At 51.6% G+C, this 20,475-nt stretch overlaps 7 protein-coding genes across 7 annotated transcripts; 2 read left to right on the forward strand and 5 right to left on the reverse strand.

Annotated features, from left to right (window-relative positions):
• Positions 1-38: 38 nt before the first annotated feature.
• JCM6883_003906 (uncharacterized protein) lies at positions 39-2,582 on the reverse strand (the record flags this gene model as incomplete). The annotated part of the gene is made up of 9 exons (XM_076631987.1): positions 39-563; positions 813-902; positions 978-1,061; positions 1,150-1,462; positions 1,529-1,820; positions 1,878-2,076; positions 2,143-2,280; positions 2,344-2,496; positions 2,574-2,582. 9 exons carry the CDS (start codon positions 2,580-2,582, stop codon positions 39-41), a joined length of 1,803 nt encoding a protein of 600 aa, XP_076488110.1.
• A 1,081-nt stretch (positions 2,583-3,663) lies between these two features.
• On the reverse strand, positions 3,664-6,791 carry JCM6883_003907 (uncharacterized protein; the record flags this gene model as incomplete). Its single annotated transcript, XM_076631988.1, has 11 exons — positions 3,664-3,737; positions 3,809-4,077; positions 4,165-4,250; positions 4,319-4,477; positions 4,539-4,601; positions 4,672-5,212; positions 5,289-5,449; positions 5,535-5,813; positions 5,878-6,297; positions 6,365-6,583; positions 6,714-6,791. The coding sequence occupies 11 exons, from the start codon at positions 6,789-6,791 to the stop codon at positions 3,664-3,666; spliced, it is 2,349 nt and encodes a 782-aa protein (XP_076488111.1).
• Positions 6,792-7,648: 857 nt separating this feature from the next.
• JCM6883_003908 (nuclear transport factor 2 family protein) lies at positions 7,649-8,574 on the reverse strand (the record flags this gene model as incomplete). Its single annotated transcript, XM_076631989.1, has 5 exons — positions 7,649-7,699; positions 7,955-8,056; positions 8,127-8,230; positions 8,344-8,410; positions 8,476-8,574. The coding sequence occupies 5 exons, from the start codon at positions 8,572-8,574 to the stop codon at positions 7,649-7,651; spliced, it is 423 nt and encodes a 140-aa protein (XP_076488112.1).
• A 72-nt stretch (positions 8,575-8,646) lies between these two features.
• JCM6883_003909 (uncharacterized protein) lies at positions 8,647-10,268 on the forward strand (the record flags this gene model as incomplete). Its single annotated transcript, XM_076631990.1, has 2 exons — positions 8,647-8,885; positions 8,960-10,268. 2 exons carry the CDS (start codon positions 8,647-8,649, stop codon positions 10,266-10,268), a joined length of 1,548 nt encoding a protein of 515 aa, XP_076488113.1.
• Positions 10,269-10,547: 279 nt separating this feature from the next.
• On the reverse strand, positions 10,548-15,152 carry JCM6883_003910 (hybrid sensor histidine kinase/response regulator; the record flags this gene model as incomplete). Its single annotated transcript, XM_076631991.1, has 11 exons — positions 10,548-10,784; positions 10,850-10,957; positions 11,036-11,735; positions 11,798-12,036; positions 12,103-12,501; positions 12,569-12,630; positions 12,703-12,814; positions 12,888-13,052; positions 13,119-14,329; positions 14,405-14,442; positions 14,506-15,152. 11 exons carry the CDS (start codon positions 15,150-15,152, stop codon positions 10,548-10,550), a joined length of 3,918 nt encoding a protein of 1,305 aa, XP_076488114.1.
• A 902-nt stretch (positions 15,153-16,054) lies between these two features.
• JCM6883_003911 (uncharacterized protein) lies at positions 16,055-17,945 on the forward strand (the record flags this gene model as incomplete). Its single annotated transcript, XM_076631992.1, has 4 exons — positions 16,055-16,198; positions 16,257-16,800; positions 16,860-17,165; positions 17,230-17,945. 4 exons carry the CDS (start codon positions 16,055-16,057, stop codon positions 17,943-17,945), a joined length of 1,710 nt encoding a protein of 569 aa, XP_076488115.1.
• A 208-nt stretch (positions 17,946-18,153) lies between these two features.
• Positions 18,154-20,350, reverse strand: JCM6883_003912 (uncharacterized protein; the record flags this gene model as incomplete). The annotated part of the gene is made up of 4 exons (XM_076631993.1): positions 18,154-18,582; positions 18,639-18,950; positions 19,017-19,122; positions 19,185-20,350. 4 exons carry the CDS (start codon positions 20,348-20,350, stop codon positions 18,154-18,156), a joined length of 2,013 nt encoding a protein of 670 aa, XP_076488116.1.
• Positions 20,351-20,475: the final 125 nt, after the last annotated feature.

Here is a 20,475-nt window from a genome sequence, read left to right on the forward strand (position 1 = left end):
CAGCTCTTTGATGTTGCAGTTACTAGATGTTTGGGGCATCAGGTAGCGAGAGATCCATATCCATGCGAGTTGAGACATCGTACGATGCGTGCCATACGAAGGGAGAGCAGGACGATTCGTCTCGCCAACGAGGATTGAAAGGAAAAATCGATCCTAGCTTCATTCGAAGGCGCCGCAATATCGATCGTCAAAACGGTGACTCCAGGGTTCGGTTGATCGACAGATCCGTCGTGAAGAGCAGGGAGAGCCGAGGTTCGCTCTGCAGCAGCGGTTCCGAACGTTGCGTTTGAAGGTGATCGAAGCTCGGCGAGAAAAGTTTGATCTCCCATCTCGAGGGTCGCCGTCTTTCCGTCTGAGGAGATTGATACGGTCGCGTTCGTGTGTGCTCGCCTGTCGTAGAGGAAGAAGGAAAGTGAAGCAAGAGTCACCCAAAGATTGTCAAAGTCGATTTGAGGTGGACGAGAAGAAAAAAACCCCCAATAAACGTCGACGGTTGCAGCGTCCCCGTCCGAGAAGAGGACTTGTCGTCGACCGCTCAAGAATCGACTACCGTGGTGAGCAAACTGAAGATGCAAAAGGCAGCTTTCAGAGTCTCTTGAAGAAACTGCAGCGGATGAATGGAATGTCTAAGCGTCCTTGTGCGCTAGCGGAAGATTTCGGAGTAAATCTGGCCAGCTTGGAGAGTCAATTTAGCCAGCTTGCAAAGTGAAAGCACCAACAACAGAGAAAGAAGAAACAGTAGAAACAGAGAAAAAAGATAAACGCTTCCGTCGCCAGCAGAACTCTCCTCAAGCCTTCGCGGTCTTCCACACAGTTGCAACCAGCTCCTTTGCGTGTTTGAGTTCTCCATCCGTAACCTTGTCGACCACGTTATTGAATGCAGTGGTCTTCTTGACTTCCTCCTTTTGGTCACGGACAAAGCTCGGGCGTCAGCTCGAAGATCGCGAGTCTTACGAAGGGAGGTGATCATGACTGACCCAGTTCTTGACAAAGTATTCGAGCACAGGTTTCCGAATCTCCTCATAGTCGATCGAGAGCGGACTGAACAACTCGTATGCGACCTGAAGATCCCTCAGGCGTGCGAATGAGCGAACGAGTCTTAAGAGCTGTATACTAGAGGAAGATGTACGGAGTATGAGGGAGACTTACGTTCTCAACGGTCAAGCACCTCAAGATCCGATCTTTCGTCAGCCTCTTCAGTTTGTCGAGGTTGTAGCAGTCGGCGAGACGATACATCGAATGAGGGCAGGATGGAGGCATCTTTGCGTTGTCGCGTTGCTGCTTGAGTGATTTGAATTTGGTGGGAAGCCATAATTCGGGAGGGTCGAAGGCGAAAGAAGAATCGGAAGGAGGGTGTTCAGCGAGCGCTTTGTCGCGAGCGACGAGGTAGTCTGACGGGAGAGCAGTGAAGAGTACTTCGCGGCAGTACAAAAAACAGACCATCGCGCGATAAGTCGTGAAACTATCGAGAAGAGCGCGATCAGTCGAGAACTATTCGCGCGGGGCAGAAACGGAGAAGGAAACAAACTCGGTCTCGGTGATGTCGATAACCTGAATACGTCGGGAAGTGCTCGAGACAGATTCGTCTACCCGTGCGCGTTTCTCCAGTCGAGGAGAATCTTCGGCAGCGGCGTTGGACGCTTCAAGGCTTGCAAGTTCGGGTGGATCGGTGTTCACTTGTGCGGATTCTTGCGTTGTCGTGAGATAGAAGGGCGAGAAAGCGGTACCGTCGAAGGTGAAGGAGTGTTCTTGGTTGGGTCGCAAGTTTGAAACATCCGTCGAATTTGCTTCGCTCGTTTCCGCAAATCCGCTGGAGAAAACTATACTTTGGCATGAAGGTCAGATCGTTGTCGCCGGCAAGGAAGATGAGCACTTGCGAGTATCAAAGTATTCCGCGTTCCGGCTGAGAATTGACTTCGAAGCGAAAATGAACCTTTTCTTCTCGTCTCGAGGGAATCGGAAGACGAGATCGGCAACAGTAATCTCGTCGAAATGAGGAAGAGTCGTCTTTGTCGGCACTTGTCGTAGAGAAGCCCGAGCGGTCCACGTGATAGTGCAGCGAATTGCGATTTTGCCCTGTGAAAAAGGCAAAACTCGAAATTATCAGCTCAAACGAAGCAGGATGCGTCACAATGCACTCACGTTCTCGTCGTAAAGCCTCAAAAGCACATCAAGCCCGAGGGAACCAATCCTGCCCCATCCAGCGTTGTCGGCATCAAACTGCTTATTGTTTAGGTTGTACGACGTGATAACCTTTTGCAACGTGATGGGCGATATGACCTACACTTGCGGAAACTCTCAGTGCTTTGAAGATATCTACAGGTGAAACAGAGGAGTACATACCTCGAACAAAGCCTTAGCTTCACCTCTCGACCAAGCCAGACTGGAAGTAGCGCGATTCCAATCTTCAGGAGCTATTGGAGTTGCGAAAACATTGAGTTCCAGTTTGGGTGTCGTACTGCTGCTACTGTGATCGCTATCGCCTCCTTCAGGATACTGTCGAGGAATCCTTGTGAGAAAAGAATAAGAGTAGATGCTGTTCGGCAGAGCGTCTCACTATCACTGCAACGTACAAAGACCATGGGTAGTCGTTCGACCTTTTCGTCTACCGCGAAGATTGTGTTCGAAACTTATGTAAGCGTTCATCTTGTCATCGTCGAATCGAATCGGAAACTCACAAGCTTCAATGCCCCTTCCCCTTCTGTTCTCAATTGCCTCAACTGCGCGACCTCTGCAGCACTCAGCGTCCAACTCTCGACCGTCTACCTTACAACATCATCAGTCGGCCTAGCGGACGTGAAATCGCGACGGAATACTCACGGTGAGGTGCGAAGAGCTCTGCATGTCTCAGTAACCGATGAAACAGGATTGTTCCGTCCCGAGGGAAAGTTGAGAGCCGTTTGAGGTAGTTTAACAGACTATACGATCTTGGGCGAGGTCAGCGGCCGCTGTTCGAGCGTTCATAGATGAAGGAAAGGAATCATGATCTCACACTTCACACCTCTAGCAGAGACACACCCTACAGCTTCCGAATACACGAGTGAGCTCCAGCGAAAGACTCTTCGAATCTGGGATCGTTTGGCGAGGGTGAGTGAAGGGTACGAGAGAAGAAAGGAAATCGCAGAATATTCTTCGCCTCCCTCACTCTCTTGAGCCGTTTTTCGTACGCTCCATGCAGGCAGTAGTCTGTCATATAGACAGTCGCATAAGTACGCCGAATGTATCGCTCGCCAATCGAAAGCCCATCTATTCGCAAAGAACCCAAGTCGATTTTGGCGTTCGCTGCTCACTGACCACTCTTTCCACGCTGTTCAGCTGTTCTACCGTCATGTCGTCGATCTGTCTGAGGTGCCGTCGAGGCCCTTGTTCGAGCTCTCGATACTCTCGCAGACTTCGACAGATTCCACGGCCCATTTTCTTCAGTCGTCGACAATTACCTTGGTCTGTCTTCTCTCCGTCTAAGAGCGACGTGACGATGCTGAAAAGAGATCTAAAATGTCCATTGAGAGAGAAGAACAGCGAAATGTAAAGACAGGGACAGGGGAAAATGAGGAGTGGAAGATGTAGATAAGCGAGTGAAGAACGAAAAGGATGGCAGAGTAGTCGTTAGGATATCGTGAGGGTTGCAGAGAAGGAGAGAGAGGGGAGAGATTAGATGAGGGTTTAATCATGCGATGTGAGCGACCATTGCGCGATTGCAACGTCGGGAGGAGAGACGTAAGAGTTTGAGCTCCATCCTGAGGAAGATCAATAGTTGTCAGCATCAAGTTTTGCCGTGAAATAGCGGAGGGAGAAGAAAAGAACTCACCTTGCCATTGAGGGTTGAAGAGAACTTCGATCGTTGCACCGCTCGAAGGCGCCGCGATATCGATCGTCAAGACGGTGACTCCAGGGTTCGGTTGATCGACAGCTCCGTCCTGAAGAGCAGGAAGAGCCGAAGTGCGCTCTGCAGCAGCGGATCCGAAAGTCGCGTCCGAAGGGGATCGAAGCTCGGCGAGAAGAGTTTGATCTCCCATCTCGAGAGTCGCCGTCTTTCCGTCTGATGAGATTGATACAGTCGCATTGGTGTGAGCTCGCCTATCGAGGAGAAGAAGGAGTATGAAGTTTGAGTCATTGAACCGTTCCTCAGCATCGATTCGAGGGAGAGGAGAGGAGAAAACTCACCATTGAACGTCGACAGTCGAAGTGACCTCGTCTCGAAGGAGTACTTGTCGTCGACCGTTCAAGAATCGGATACCTCGGTAAGCAGACTAGAAGAGGGGCAAGCAACTCGAATCAGTTTCCCGTCGACTCGATCGAAAGAGAAACGATTCCTCACCGAAGTTTGATTGTACATCTCACTCAAATCGGCAGTCATGAACGCAGTCGAAGAGTTGCCAGGAGTGTAGACGAGAGCATCTTGTTTATCGCCGGTCGAATCGTAGGTCGTCGTAGGTTGTCCAGCGACGTTTTGGTTCGATCCGATGTTGAGAGTGTTCTTGAGTACAACGGAAGAGAATCAGTACGGCTCTGAACAGATTCACCAACGTCGCACTCACCTGTCCTTGAGTTCCCTTGCGGTAGTAGGTCCATCGAAGCGAGTTTTGAGCTTCCGAACTGAACTGTTCATTTGAAATTCGCCAGATCAGAGATAGCACGAGACACTGACTCAGAGGACAGTGGAAGACATACGTATCCATCAGCGAGGTAGTCACCGTTACCGAGTTCTCCGAACCAACGTTGGCCCATCGCGTCAAGAACGAAGTCTCCCGCGTCGAGATCTCCGTGAGTTTGATGACCTTGGAGGTAACCCGCCTTCATCGCGATGTAAGTACCGTCGTTATCGGTCCAGGACGAACGGGCCGAGAACCATCCGTCAGTCATGTTGTCGAAGTGGTGATCGAGAGCGAGTCCGTCCCAGAATTGACCAGAAACTTGAGGGTCGTAGTAGAGGATCGACATCGGGTCGGGAGCGTCTCCACGGTCTCGTTGGAAGAGCGAGTAAGCGGGGATATTGTATTGGTTTCCGTAGAAGATAAGAGAGTTGGCAGTCGCGGTGTACTTGTTGGGTCCGCAATCTCCGTAGTTGAACAATCCTTGCATACCCGTGACGTACATGTGGTACTCGGGCGTGAGCTTGTAGCCGGGGTTGCTGTCGAGGAGACCTTGAACGGATCCAGTTGCGGAAAGGAGCGAAGCGGCCATTTCGGCGTGAGAGTAAGTACCGAAGTACCTGCAAAGTCAATCGGAGTGATCAGTGAAATGTGCAGTAACAGAAGAGAGGGGCGGATCGTCGAGAGAGAACGTACCAGTAGTTGGCGGTTTCGGACCAAGTTCCTTCAGGCGAGGGAGCGAACGAACAGTGGGATTGAGCGTTCTCGGGAGCGTTGTCGAGGATAGTTCGCGAGTAAGTCGTAGGGTCGTCTGCCGCGATAGCGAGCGCTCCCATGATAAGACCCTTGTTGCAAACCTATTTCGAGCGAAAAAGTAAGCTTTCTTCCGACTCAGACTCAAGAGATCTTGCTTCTCTCGAACAGTCGGAGAGAAGAACTTACACAGTTCCAGTTTCCGTCTGCGGTCGTCCACCACGAGTAAGCCGAAGCAGTCGAATCAGGAGCGGTGTAAACGTTGTTTCCGAACCTCAATCCGAGGTTGATGATCGACCACATGATCGCTTGACGTTGTTCCGAAGTCCAGGCGTCGTACATCCAGTCGTACGCGATCGCGAACGCTTCGGTGAATTCGGCGAGATCGAGGAAATGTTGTTGTCCGTTCCAGACGTCTCCGTTCGAGTTGGATTGACCGAAAGTTTGCGAAGTGTTTCCGGAAGCAACCTGAACATCGACTGAGTCAGTATGATAGACATGAGCGAATGAATGAGCTAGAGTGAAGACTCACTTGAAGTTCTTGCCAAGTTCGGTCAACCCATTTCGAGTCGTTCGACAAACGGTAAGCGTAAGCCCAGTGCTTGATCCTCAACTGAACTTCACGAGCAACGTCGAGAACACCCGATCCTCCGAGTCCTCCATCGATTTCGTACTCGGTAGGAGACATGTCGGCAAATCGAGAAGCGTTGACGAAAACGGTATCGTTCCAGTAACTCATGTACGAATCGGCCTCGATAAGCTTGGGGAGACATTCCCATTTGTATTGAGGAGCGATGAGCAGAGGGTGGGAGGAACGAATGTTGGTGATCGAGAGACCAGTGTCGGGGTCGGAACCGCAAGAGAGGGAAGAGTTCGAAGTGGAGGAAGGAGGAGCGATCTTGGCAGAGCCGGTCGAGGTAGGGTACATGGGGTTTCCATATTGGTCGGTAGCCTAGCAACGCAAGCCTTGGTCAGTCGAAGCTGGATCAGAGAGAGAGAGAAAGAATGGGAAAACTCACGGTAGGAACCACAGCTTCGTTCCCACTTCCCCTAGTTCTCGTCGCAGCCGAAGCAGCTCCGTTGTTCCCAGAGTTCCCACTAACATTGTTGTTCTTGTTGTCGTTCGCGGCACGAGAACCGAAAACTCCTCCCAAAACGGCTCCGAGAATCACGGCGATTAAGATGAGTGCTCCAACGATCCAAGGCCATTTTCTTCTGGGTTTTCCACCGCGAGAAGCCTGTATGAGGACACAGAGCGTGTCAGCAAACGTTCGTGCGCGGTACTTTCTCAGAAAGACACGGAATCGGAGACGACAATCGTTTTCGAACTGTGGCGTCTCGACTGAGTGAAGGGATGTGCAAACTCACGTTTGCATACTTCTCAGCACCTGGTCTTTGATCGTATTGGTTTCCTCCCGGTACTTGGTTGCTTTGGAGTTGATTCATGCAGAAGAGATGATGAGATCGGAGGGAATATTTCGAGAGGGTAGGAAGACGAGGCGCGCAGGGAGAGACAAGCAGAGTGTCAGTATGGGTGAACTATGAGCTACTCATTGCGCGTATTCCTCGAACAGAAACGAGTGACGGTGCTCGAGAGGACCGGGGGAATTGAGAGACGCGTCTCGTGTGAAGAGGAGGACGGTGAGACTGACTAGTTCTGTAGCGGGATCGCTGAGTCCCCTGATTGTCGATACATCCTCGCCGAGTTGTTGGAGAAAGAGAAGGAGGATCGAGAGCGGGCGAGTGGAACGAGAGAGTTTGCAATCTCGAACCTTGCGCAGCGATCTCAAAAAAACAAAAAACAATTCCAAGTCTCTCGAATGTATACTGCTATCGCCGTATACGTCACTACTGTACTGTATGACCAGGTCTACGGTCTGCGGGAACGACGCAGACAATTCTCAGCAGAGGTCTCACATTTTGTTGCATTTTCGCCAGGCCGACGAAAGTCAAAAGTAGCATCTTCTTCGGCAGTTACGATATCCACAGCTCGGTGTCGGCAAAGAACCAGTCGAAAATGGAAGCGTCGAGGTAGTATGCACGAAAGCGCGAAGGTTACGAAGAGAACGGTTCGAGCTGTGAGTTTCTTCCGCTCGCAAGCCGTTCTCTGGGAGATCACTGAGGAAGATCACTGCACACGGCGGGCAGAGTATGGAGAATCTGGTCACATACGAAATGATCTCAAAACCGGGCTCTGAAGCTTCCGAGGCAGCGAGGAGCCTGTTCGACAATCGAGAGAAATCGTGAATCTTGCGTTATGATGCATTGTTGAACTATCTACACTTTTCGTCGAGTCGGAGTCACTATTGTTGTTCAGCTTGCTTCTTGAGAGCAGTCGAGAGGGGTGTTCCATCCTGCAGAACCGACAAAAAAGAGCAACTCAGTGTCAGCGTGACTTTTGAGAGCAGTCTGCCGGGCTCGGACACTCTCCGTCGAGTCGTCGAGCCGTCGTGCGGTGACTCTCGACGGAGTGGCCGAACCGAAGATTCGAGGGAGAAGTGGACGGAAACTTACAAGCCAAACCTGTGAACAGACGGAAAAGAAAATCGCACGCTGTATCAGTACTGACGATCTTCGGGGTAGCAGACAAGCTATAGTAGAGTACTCACTTGATACCTCGACAATTTTAGCTCTGATCCTTCCGCAAAGACCATCTTTGCTGCCCATCCGACATGTTCGACTTTTTCTCCATTCTTCAATCCGTACGATACCTACAAGTTCACAGAACAGCAGCGTCAGTCCTAGCAGATTGTCGTGGTGACAGTGCGCGGGGTGACTGACCGTTCCGTGGAGCATGACTTCGTTACCGTTCTCGAAAGCTTTCTCCGGGTTGTGAGCGCGAGTTTCGACCCCTCCCCACATCGTTTCCCGGATCTTCCTCACCGCTACACATCGCACAGAAGAGAGCGCGTGATCGCGTCGGTCACTCGGTCCACGTTGCCTGAGAGTGTGAAGTTGCGAAAGAGATGAGGTTGAAGGAAAAAGGGAAAGAGCTTACCTGCTTCTCCTTTGACCGCGTTTAATCCCATAATGAAGTCGACATCACTCGTCAAGAAGTTGAGGTACTGCCGCCGTCCAGTGAGTCAGTGGAGAACACGGAGGAGGAAGTGGGGAAAGAAGGAAAACTAACTTGATCAACGTCACGGGAGTCTGAAGTGCGATAGAATGCAGAGATGAATTCAACTTTCGCTTGATCTAAGCTGGGAGGGGCGGAGAATTCGTAGGCCATCTTGGTCGGAGAGAGGAGGAGGAAGAACCGAATCCAGCTTATTCATCTCCTACTTCCACCCTCTCCCTCGAAATGCCGAGCTATATAGCGCTAGCAGCTGTAGCTCTAGCATCTATCCATGAACGACTGTTAACGATCCCCCTCCTCGTGCTCACGGGGGTTTTCCCTCCCCTTTCCACTCTCACTCAACACGTGCTCCTCCCTCCGTTCTCTTGGGCCGCAAAGGGAATTAAACTGGTCGGGGTCGCCTTACAAGTTCTGTATTTGCTCGAGGGGTTGGTTTCTGAAGCGGTCGGCGAAGGGCTGAACTCGTAAGCTCGTCCTTCCCTCTTCCTCTCTGATCGTCGAGCTCCCTTTCACAGAACGCTCTCCTCGTTACGTTCAGGTTTGCGTCTTCCTCTTCTTCAACGTCTCCTGCGGCTCAACTCTCCCGAACCCGGCTACAATTGACAAACCTCACAACAACAGTCTACCCCTCTTCGCTCTCTACTTTCTACGGCAAGCGTTTCGACCCCTTGTTTCCTACAACGGATCCGAATGCGCCTATCCAGCTCACTCAGAAAGATGTCGACGATTGGGAAATCGAGGGAATCAAGCTCAAGCAGGATGTCGAGAATGGAATCCGCGAGACCGTCGATTTATGGATTGAAATTCTCGACAATTCGCCCTCGGACGAATACTTGCTCGCAGCGAAGGAAGAGATCAATCGTATTCAAGCTGGAAGACCGACAACGTATCTTTATCAAGGAGAAGTGGGAACGATCGGGGACGAACTGAGTCGAAAGATCGAATTGGCCGACAACGAATTTCAAGCTGAACAAGCCGCTCGACTCGACAAGGAATTCGAAATCTTCTTGGATCAAATGGGAATGGACGAAAAGGCGAGGAGTACGCTCGATAACCCTTCGGATCCGAAAGATTCGAAATCGAAAACTTTTCGACAATTGCTCCGGTCGAGGTGGGAAGAAATGAACGGGCCAAATGGAGTGATGGGGAACGTACAGAGCGAGTTGGCGAACATCTTCGGAGGAGGAGGAGGAGGCGACGGCGACTCGGCAGGTCTCAATCTGGGAATGGGCGCTCCTTTAGAACCTGGAGTCGACATCGATCAGAAGTTCGCATCTCCCGATTACAAGCCCGCCCGAATCCCCCTCATGACGATTCACCTCCTACGAGATCAAATCAACAAGGCAATCGCAGCTCGTTCCGCCAGACCTCAAACCGGTCTCCTCAAGTACCTCGAACCGGAGGATCCAACAGACTCACAGATCCTGCCGAAGGTATCGAGAAAAGTCTCGGACGATTATCTCGACTTCTTCCAACGAGCTGTCAAGATTGATCTCAGAGCTCGGGACATCACCCTCGCGATCATTTCCTACTTTTCTCCCTCTTCTGCTCCTTCTCTTCCTCGCTCGGAGAGCACGAATGCCTCGAACTCGCCTTCCATCCTTCTATCCTCTTCCTCGCCCGACTCTTCGATCGCACCTTTCCCAGCTTTCGTCAAGAAACTCGATTGGACCTTGACGAGAAGCGCGGAGAGGTTCTTGAGTAAACACGAATTTGCGCGGACCGCGTTTGGTGAAGCGACAGGGTGGTTGGCGGTGAGAAGACTGGAGGACAAGGTGAAACAGTTGGAGAAACTCGTAGAGGAAGAAGGGGCGACGAAGACAGAGAAACTCGAAGCCGAGCTGTGATTCTCACTCTCGGTGTCGTATTCTGCAGGTTACTCGGATATTGCAAGTGTATTAAATTATGCATACGAGACAAGAGACCGAGTGGAGAGAGGGAGAATGAACAGTTTGAAAAGCAGATTTTGTTGCGCTGATGTAAATGCGAGCTGCTACGACAAAAGAAAGAAACGACGAGAACGACGACCATAGGAAGTGACAACAAGGTATATACTCATACAAACCCCGACCCAATTAAACGCCCCCGAGCCCCCAAAACGAGAAAAGAACCTCCGTAATATGATATTATGAATCTAACCTTAGCGACCTTCGTGCTTCAATTTCCTGCTGTACTTCCGCTACTTCTTCCATGATGATTCTGAGCGACTTGCCTCCCTTGATCACCCATTTGTCAACCCCTCCTTCCGACGCTTCAGCCATATCCTTTTCGTTCGACAAACCGGTGAGAGCGATGATTCGACAGCGTTCCCAGCCCCGCTCGACTTCGAGTTGTCGGATCGCATGAGTCGCACCAATACCGTCCTATCGAACACGGTGAGGATGAACTTCCCTTTCTCTTCTGACGAGGAGATCTAGAAAGAACTCACCATGATCGGCATCTGAACATCCATCAAGATCAACGAGATATGACCTTCTGCTGCCGAGAACAAGTCGACCGCTTGCTGTCCATCTTCGGCTGCCGAAAATTTAATCCTCTGTTCGAAATCGGACAAAACGAAAGTCAGGAAAGGCGGGAAAGGAATCAGCTGTATTGACAAGTAGAATGAACTTACTTTTCCCGAGAAGAGTTTGATTAGGACATTTCGCGCGACCGGATTGTCGTCGGCGAAGAGAACGTGAAGATCGGGAGCGATGCAGGTTGTGCGTTGCTTCTGAACTTGAGTTGTAACCGACTCCGTAGCGATCGTTGCCGGAAATGAGTTGCGTATCTCCTTCTCCTCGACGACGATTGCTCCGGGGGAACTCATCGGGATAACCGAAGATTCGACTTGCTGAGTTGCGGAGATCGCAAGTTTCGCTGCTTCGATAACGAGTTCGTCCGCACCACTGTTTGGCTTAGCCTCAATTTCGAGAACAGCGGAGAGCGTCGATTGTAACGCGGAGACGGCCGAAGGGAAATCGACAGGAGGAGGTTTCGAGATCGTAGGAGAATGATGGAGGCTCGAGACCGGAGGCGAAGCATTCGTAGCAGTTGCAGTTTCACGTGCTTGAGCTTCTGGCGTAGGCAAGATATCTGAGGCATGAAAGAAAAGGTTGTCGAGTTCGGTCGATACCATCCTCCGAGTCGAAGTTCCGGTATGAATGTCGAAAGGAAAGCTACTCGCTGTCGACTGTTGAGAACCGATGAACTCGATCGGAAGTGTGATAGAGACTTCTGTTCCGACCCCGAGTTCCGAAGTGACATCGAGTCGACCTGGTCCGAGACGTTTGATAATCGAGTCGCAAATCGAGAGACCGAGACCGACACCCACACTACGCCAGAAGGACGATTAGTCAGTACAATATTCGAAGTAGACTTGTCGATGGTGACCCACGAGAAGGAGTCGGCTTGTTTGAAGGGCGTGAAAAGCTGTCCCTCGCGCAAGAAGTCGGAGGACATTCCGATTCCCGTGTCCTCCACGACGATCGCGACATGACCGCGATACGAAGACTGATCGAGACTTGGTCGTCGGCGAGGTTGAGGAGTCCCAGGATCGTGCTTTATGCTCGACGTTCGACCGAGGTATCGAAGAGTGATCTTAACGTGGCCAGTTTTCGTGAATTTGAGGGCATTCTGAACGATATGCCGATCGCATCAGCATAATAAGGAGACTGGGAGCGCAGAGGTAATCGAACTCACTCCGACAACGTTGAGCAGAACTCGTCTTAGGCCGCCGACATCTGTTGAAACTTCCCAACCATCTTGCTTGTCCTCAATCTCGAGGATCAAGTCCAGCTTGCCTCGTCGTTCTTCCTCTGATTCTTTCGCTTCAACTTCGAGCACGCCTCCGAGATCGACCGTGACGAGATCCGCTCGTTTCTTCTTGATCCAAGTACTCGTGAGAACGCCTTCGATAAGGGTGACGAGGTCGATTCGAGCGAGCCTTCTCCGAGAGATGCTCGCTTCCTCCGCTGCCGTGCTATTGCTGAGTTTGGAGAAGTCGAGGGTATCTTCAAGGACCGACGAAAGTGAATCAACACAAAGTTCTGCGGCGTCGAGGAGTGGAGCCACCTTTCGCAGTTCCGGAGGCGATGAGAACTGTCAAGGGAGAAGACGTCGAGTGAGCAAAGGAGCGACTATCAAGATGGGCAGACGTAGAACGCACCTCTCGTATCAGAGACAGCTGAGAAGAGACTCCATAGAGCGGAGTACGAACTTCGTGCGATACTGGAAGAGCAACGATTGCAGAGGATTAGCTTGGTGCTGCGCGTGAAGGAGAGACGGATCTGGATGGCTCACCTTGCGAGATGAATGAAAGCTTTGCTCGATCACTTTCCCTCGCTCTCTCCCGGAGCAGACTACCAACGAGAACAGCGCCAACAGACTCGATGAACCGACGATCCGAACGTTCCTATAGGCACAGAAAGAAGAAGCTGATATGAGCGAGCTGAAATGGAGAACAAGGAGGAAGAGAGGGGACTTACAAATCTGAACCATTTCTCTGCGCTAGATAGCACGATCATGAGAGCGGGTGAGCCGTCGACATCGAATACCGGGACGCAGTGAGTGTCGCTGGTTTGAGAGGGTAGAATCGAATAGGCCGAGAAAGCCCCTTCAAGCCCTTCAGCAACAATTTCTTCTTGAGTCATCTAGAGTTGCGGACAGACGTGAGCGCCCCGCTAAGGGTACAGAAGTACATCGAAGCGTCGACTTACAGAATAATACATTCGGATCGTCTCGTCAATCGCTAGGACCAGAGGATCCTCTGCTGCATCCGCGTCTAACTCCCCCGTTTCCGCTTGTGATCTCCTCCGTTTCTCGATCTTCGAGCTTCTCTTAACGATTCCGCGCCAATCTACATTCCCTTCAGACGCCATCAATCCGATTTTTCCTCGAAGCGTTTTCGTGTTTTCGGGACCTAATCCGAAACTCTCGGTCCGGTTCCTCGGCACTCTTGGAGACTGTACCGTCGCGTTCGAGCTTCGTCGAGAAAGGGGACCGGAGTCGTAGTCGGAGGGGGTAGGAACGGGAGGCGCAAAAGAATTCGTTTGTGTGGGAGAGAGGGCGAAAACTTGCGCTTGAGGTTGAAACTGTTTCGAATTGAATCCGTGAAGGTCGAGGATCGCGCAAGATTGACTTCCGGTGAGAGAGATCAGGTTCGTCGCAGCGGTCGTGAAGAGGGATGGCGCGAGGTCTGACGAAGTTTCGGAAGAATCGTCGCGTCGAGATGGAGAAGGAGGGGTCGAAGTCGAGAAGGGGGCGAGATTGGAGAGCGCTTTTTGGCGCGAAAGCTGAGGGTGCGGAGATTGCGATGGGAAGTCGAAAGGTCGATCTTCAAAACTTGTGCTCGTTTGCTGTCCTTCCTCTTGGTCGAGACTGTTTAGTGGAGACGTACCGCGGGAAGTTGTGCTCGATGATGGATCCGAGTTGACCGTGAAAAGACTACCGGGTTGAGCAGGTTGAACGAGCGCTCCACGAAGAAATTCGCCGAGAAAGTCGCTTTGTTTCTGTTCTTCTTTCCTCCGCCTTTCTTCGAACCCAAGTTGGAATTCCCTCGCAATCATTTCAGCCAGATCACTCAACACCGCTCGATCTTCTGTCGTGAATTCTGACGGATCCCTTAACGTCCTCGTTCCATCCATCAAACACAGCGCTCCCGAGGCGAGAGTCGAAGGGAGACCTCGTCTGGACGCGGTGTCTCCTACTGGTAGATTTATGTTCGCTGCGGAGTAGAACGATATACCACCCCCAGATCCGGTCGAGTAAGGATTTCGTGCGAACCTCCAATCTTTGTTCGCGTCGGCGACGACGAAAACTTCTTTCGGATCCTTGTAGCTCGCTGCCATGGCATGAGTGCAGAAAGCGGGATCAATTTCGAGACGTCGAAGTGGATCTTCGAGGGTCGGTTCCCCATCCGTAGCGAAACCTGTGTCGACGAACGGGGTAAAGAATCGGCAGTGAGCAGGTGCTGCTTGGCGTAAACGAAGCTCGTATAACATACCTCGTTCTGCGCCGAGTACTTGATGATTATCGAGAGTTCTGTAGTCAAATCGAGACTGTCAGCTCGAAACGGGAAAAAGGAGAGTTCGAGATCAGACTCACAAGCTAACGACAGCCATTTTCGTCTTGAAGTGAGCTTTCGCAATCGAACATATTCGATCTATAGCGTTCCTCCTCACAGGTTGATCAAGTCCGTACTTGTGAGCCAACCTCAACCGTTCCTCCTCGTAGGGGCCTACTGGCGCAGGAAACGTGCCGTGGTTGCGGTAGTGCTCGAGGAGTTTGGAGGCGGTTTTTTCCGTCACTGCCGGGTTGAGGAGAGAAGGGGCTGAAGTCGATGGAGTCGAAGCAACGGAGGATGAAGACGAAGAAGGTCGACTCGACCCTGGCGAAAGGGTGATAGCAAGGGAAATCGGTTCTCGACGAGGCTTGTTCGGACGGGAGGTGCTGGAGACATCGGCTGGAGGCAAGGAGGATGGAGAGGGAGGAGTCGCGGTCGAGGGAGAGGGTTGATGCGGTTTTCCAAGCCCCTCGAGGATTGCGAGAATCGAAGCTGGAGGGTCGGGAGCTTGATCTGCGGGACCAATTTGACCGACACTATAACGTTCCAACCAGTCTGCGAATGCGACCTCGTCCGTCTTCCCGCTCGAATTCGCACCGGCCGGTGGAAAGGCATCCAACGACGGAATCTCCTCCTCGGTCCGAGCCTTCTGCTCGCATCTCGTCGTAAGCCCCGAACCTTGCGCCATCGGCGGTCCACTTTCTAGTTGGGGATGTCTTCCTCTTTGAATCCGGGACTGTTGCTGTTGAATTCTCCCCCTGTCGGTGATTCGAGCGAAGAGTGTCAGGGCAGCCTGTTCTTCTGCTTTGAAGTACCACGGCGGGAATCGGTCGTGTTTCGAGATGCGCTAAGGAGGAACCTTTGGGTGGTGAGGAGAGCAGTCGAGAAAAAGCGAGACTCGGGCTTTTGCGAGTCCTCCTCTCCGAGCGGTTGAAAATCTTTCGTCGATCCCACTCCTCTCTCTCTCTCTTCTCCCTCCTCTTTTTCTACTTGCTCTCTCTTCCAAATCCGACAAGACGAGCCTGACAGTTCAAGGTGAGCCACCGTGATCAATTGCAGTTCTACCTGGAGATGGCACGGCTTTTTTTTTAGCCGAACTGAGCTCCGCTAAGCAGAGTTTTGAAATCCCCGCCATAACTTGAAACTCCGAAAGTTGAATGGGTTCTCCAGGTTCGGAGGACCTTCTGTTTGGGAATAGTGTACCGGGGTCGGTTTGTTTCTCGCTGCTGCCGAGCTGTTACCGTCCCTCTGGCGCAATTGAACGGTTCCGCGAGTAAAAAACGTACAGTACAGTATGGGAAACTCGGTGTCAGAGTCCCTGCAGCAGTATGGTAGCTATACCGTAGCCCAGTCACTTGAACGAGCTAACTTGGCAAGTTCTTTCCGAATTTCAAGTTGCACGAGCTTTGATGCGAAGCGGTACCGCTTGCTCAGCTCCATTGTACTGTACTAGTATTGGGCGTGAATGTTTCGACGACAGTTCATATTTGAAATTAGCATTGAGGTGAAATCTTCTGCTCGCGACGAGTCTCTGCGCGCGCTTCTCTCTCGTCGTGTCACATCGCCTCTCGTCTCGCCTCCTTCGACGAGATGCAGCTCGTCTATCTCAAGGAGCAATGTGTCGAACCGAAAGGGACTACGAAAGTGCTCGAACGCATCACGGAAGGAATCGCAAAGTGCAAGAAAGCAGTTCTCCTCATCGGAGCGGGTTGTTCGACTTCAGCCGGCATACCAGTACGTTTATTCGTGCTCCTATATATGCTTGTACCTACTGACCACGCGTTACAAACAGGATTTCCGTTCAAAAGATGTCGGACTCTATTCGACCTCGTCCTCATCTCCAGCTGCTTCTACCTCGACCTTGAAAGGACCAGCGATGTTCTCCAGCTCCGTGTATTCCTCTCCGGAAACGACCGCTCAACATCTCGAATTCTTGACCGCTTTCAAAGACTCGCTCGAATCGATCACTTCGAATCCTCCAACTCCGACCCATGGCTTCATGACGACGCTCAAGAAGCACGGGAAGTTGAGGAGAGTATACACTCAGAACATTGATGACCTCGAAGGCAAGGCGGGATTGAGACCAGTCGAGATTGAAGGTGTCAAATTACATAACTCTGGGCGAGAATCGGGAAAAGTCGATGTCAAAGGCAAGGGAAAGGCGAAGCTCGAAGGAGATTACGTTCAGTTACATGGATCGATTCATCGGGTGAGGTGCTCGGCGTGTGATTACGTGGCGGAATGGACAGACTCGGTGGAAGAAGATCAACTAGAAGGAGTTGGACAAGTTTTCCGGGGCGGAGAGGTTGCTTCATGTCCACAGTGCTCGAATAGAGGTCAGTCGTGTCCTCATTACTCTCTGCGGAAGATGCTGACGGATTTCTCACGACTTTAGCTGCGATTCGAGCTCTTCATGGCAAACGTTCCCTCCCGAGTCGTTCATTTCTCCGTCCCGCGATCACTCTATACGGGGAGAACTCTCCAGCCGCCCTCTCCATCGGTTCACTATCGGTATCCGACCTGACGTTGGGAGGTGGACCAGATTTGATGCTCGTGATGGGAACAAGTCTCAAGATTCCAGGGTTCCGAAAACTCGTCAAAGAGTTTGGGAAAGCCGTCAAAGCGAAGGGAGGACTGAGGATCTTAGTCAATAGGGAAGAGATCAAAGGTCAGGAATGGAAGGATGTTTTCGATTACCATTGTAAGCCAGTTCGAGAACCTCGAAGTCTGAGCTCGATGCTGATCCCTCACCCCTCCTTACCTAGTTGTCACGGATTCAGATCTCTTTACGAAGCGCGTCGTCACCGACTGGAAGCGTACTCGACCCCGAGATTGGGTCAAACCACAATCTACTCTTTTCGATTCGTTCTCCGTCAACAAGAAACAGCAAATCTCCTCTTCGAAACCGAAATCAGATCCCACACCTCGACCTCCTCTCCGTACGCTCTCATCAAACACTATCTTGCCACCACTCCCTTCCTCGACGAACATGCAGAAATCTTTCAAAATCGTCTCGAACAATCCTTGGTCTACCGTCGAGTACTCCGACCGCCCTTCGAAACGTGCAAAGGTCACGCCTTCCCCTTCTCCATCGAAACCTCTCACGACTCGTACTTCTCAGGCCGCCCTCACTCCTCTGTCCATGCCAGATCTCTCCTTCTCTCCATTCTCTTCTCCCTCTTCGGACGACGATACGACTACGACACCTCCTCAACCACAACCTCATCATCGCGTTGACTATCTCGGACTCTCTCCGTTGACTGCTCGCTGCCCGCGATTTGATTCGATCTCTCCGACCAAACCCTGTTCCTCTTCTTCTTCTTCGTCTGCCAGCAACGATCACTTATTGTTCCAACCTTTCAAACCTCCTCTTGTACGCCACTCGCTCTCGCACTCTTCCCACTCGAAACCTGTTACTATCCCCCGTGATTCGAGAACTCCGAGTCCTTTACCCTTTTTCCCTTCGTCACCTGAATACTAGCGATTAGCTCGTTTATATCTTTCTCTCGCTTGTTGTCACCCCTTCGCTTTACGATTCACCATCCATCGAGTTCTGTGATCTTCCTCTAATGATACCCATTGTGAATCTTCTCTGTTTCGCAAACGGATGAGAGAAAGTGAAGAGATAGTAAATCCGATTGAAGATTCCGGGAGGAAGGAGCACAACAACGATAAAAGACAGTCGATAACTACAAGAACCCAACGAACCTCTTCTCGCTCTGCACAAGAGCTCTCCAATCGACCGTCCATCCCTGCGTATCAACCACTTCCCAAATCCTCTCTACCGCGTCCAGATTATCCTGATACCCTTTCTGTTTCCCACAAATACTCAATCCTTTCTTACACAACTCTCGGTCGTTAGGGAGAACGGCGACGGTCGCGGCGAGGAACCAAGGAACTGCTCGAGTCGAACAAGCGTTGAAGTAATCTTCGTAAGACGGGTCGGGGGCGTGTCGAGCTCCAGATTCGGAAGCGCGGAGAGGGATCGAACTTGTTTGGATCGGGTGATTGTTGAGTACTCGAGCACCGATTTGGAGAATCTGCTGAAGAGCCGAACGGACGACGAGCGAAAGGGAACCGTGTCGGAAAACGGCTTGGTAGAGGAAGAGAATGCAGGCCTGTAACGATCAAGGTCAGAAAAGGGGAACGAGAAGAACGGAAGAGGGAAGCTCACATGTCGCCACATCTCGGCAGTCGCCAGTTTCTCGATATATGAAGCACTGTCGTTGTTTCCCGTGTCGAGTGCGGTAGGTCTCCAACTCCTTATCGCCTTCTCGATCGCGTCACCTTTGAATTTGACGACTTCATCCGGTAGAGCCTCCATTTCTGCGCTAAGGTTTGCGGTAGCAGCGATGCAGAGGAGCAGTCCCACTGGGAGACCGAGGTGAGTTTCGATCGAAGGAGTCTCAGAAGTGTTGACATCGGCGAGTACGGTCGAGGGTGAAGAAGCAGAGGTTTCCCCTGGTAAATTCGAGAATGCAAAAACCTTGGATTCGAGGAGAAGATGTCAGTCTATCGAACGAAGAAGCGACGAGAGCAACTATGCGCTTACGGTACGTCGTTTCGGGATGCAGATGCAGCGGATGGCATCCGTGAAGGCGAAGGCTACGTATAGAACGTCAACCGAGCTTCGAATGGCAGACAGATCAAGAGCCGGCCTAGAGAACCGGAAAGAGTCAGAATGAGACGCAGTGGGAGAATAGTTGAGAATGTTACTAACTGTGAGCCGAGACTTTCGTGAATGAAGTATTCCATCAGAAGGAGGATAGCGTTCGATGCGGCAGCTCCGAATTGGTCGAACTGATAAGCTTGAAGATCGAGGGTCGCGACGAGTTTCGCCTCGAACGGAATCGGCTTCTGGAGATGCTCCATGGCGGCCTGAAAGTACTTGTCCGATTGAGCGAGCAACCTCGCTTGAGCTTCGGCGGATGCTTCCGGATTTTCGTCTGACGAAGATTGCATTCGAAGCCGATAGAGCATGACCATAGCCATACTCGCGTTGCGACTGAGTTCGTGAGAGTTTGCGAGACCGTAGATTCGTTTAACGACGATGTCCCGAACCGGTTTCGGAAGAGATCGAAAGAAACCTTCGTTGAAAGCATTGTATACGGGATCGACGACGTCTGGTTCGTCGGAAGTAGAGGATGATGTTGTTTCTTGAGGTTGTTCTTGCTGAGGAGGAACGGGAAGAGGATCATCGAGAGTTTGAGCTGAAGTCGAAGCGACGGGTTCTGAAACGGGAGGGAGAGGAAGTTGAGGAGGAAGGAACGAAGGGGCACTTTGCATCGGTAATTCGGCGTCTGGGTCGTTTGGCATCGGCATCGTTGTGAACTCGGACGAAGCGCCGCTGTCGTGAGTGTCTTGACCGATAGTTTGCCAATACGCGAGTTCTTGGTCGAGACTTTCGAAGAAATCGTTGAGATCCGTGTTGGGTTGATTGGGTACGGAAGGGAGTGGGAGTGGTCCGGGAGGAGGAAGAGGTTGTAACGCGGGAATCGAATAAGGAAGGGAATAAGTTGTCGGAGCGGGAGGTAATTGAGGATATTGCTCAAAATTCGCTGAACCTCCGTATCCACTTGCGCTACTACTCCCTCTTCTGCCTCTCCTGTTTCTCTTTCCTCCCTCTCCTTCTTCTCCGCTACCTTCCTCGGCGTTTGATCCGGCGGTCGAAGTTTTCCCTTTCCGTTTGAACGTCTTCAAAGGTTTTTCTCCTGGCGGTACTGGCCAAACGCATTCCCACGATCCCATGAAGCACCTCTCGCATGCTCCTGACGAGTTCTTTGTCTCTGAACATTTCTTGTGTCGTTGACGGCCTTTTCGAATACGAGCAGTTGCGGCGAAGGGACGGGCAGCAAGCGTGGATGGGATCAAGTCAGTACATCTCATACAATAGCTAGGGAGTAGCAAGGTACTCACACGTCAGGCAACCTGCCCTCGACCGTGTTTGCTTTGTTGTCTCTTTCCCTTTGCCGTCCTTTGATGCCATCCTAAACTTCCGCGCGAGCGTGCTC

Source organism: Sporobolomyces salmoneus (genome assembly GCF_050403485.1).
Source record: "Sporobolomyces salmoneus JCM6883 DNA, S_salmoneus_JCM6883_v1_ctg21, whole genome shotgun sequence".
Taxonomy (NCBI): domain Eukaryota; kingdom Fungi; phylum Basidiomycota; class Microbotryomycetes; order Sporidiobolales; family Sporidiobolaceae; genus Sporobolomyces; species Sporobolomyces salmoneus.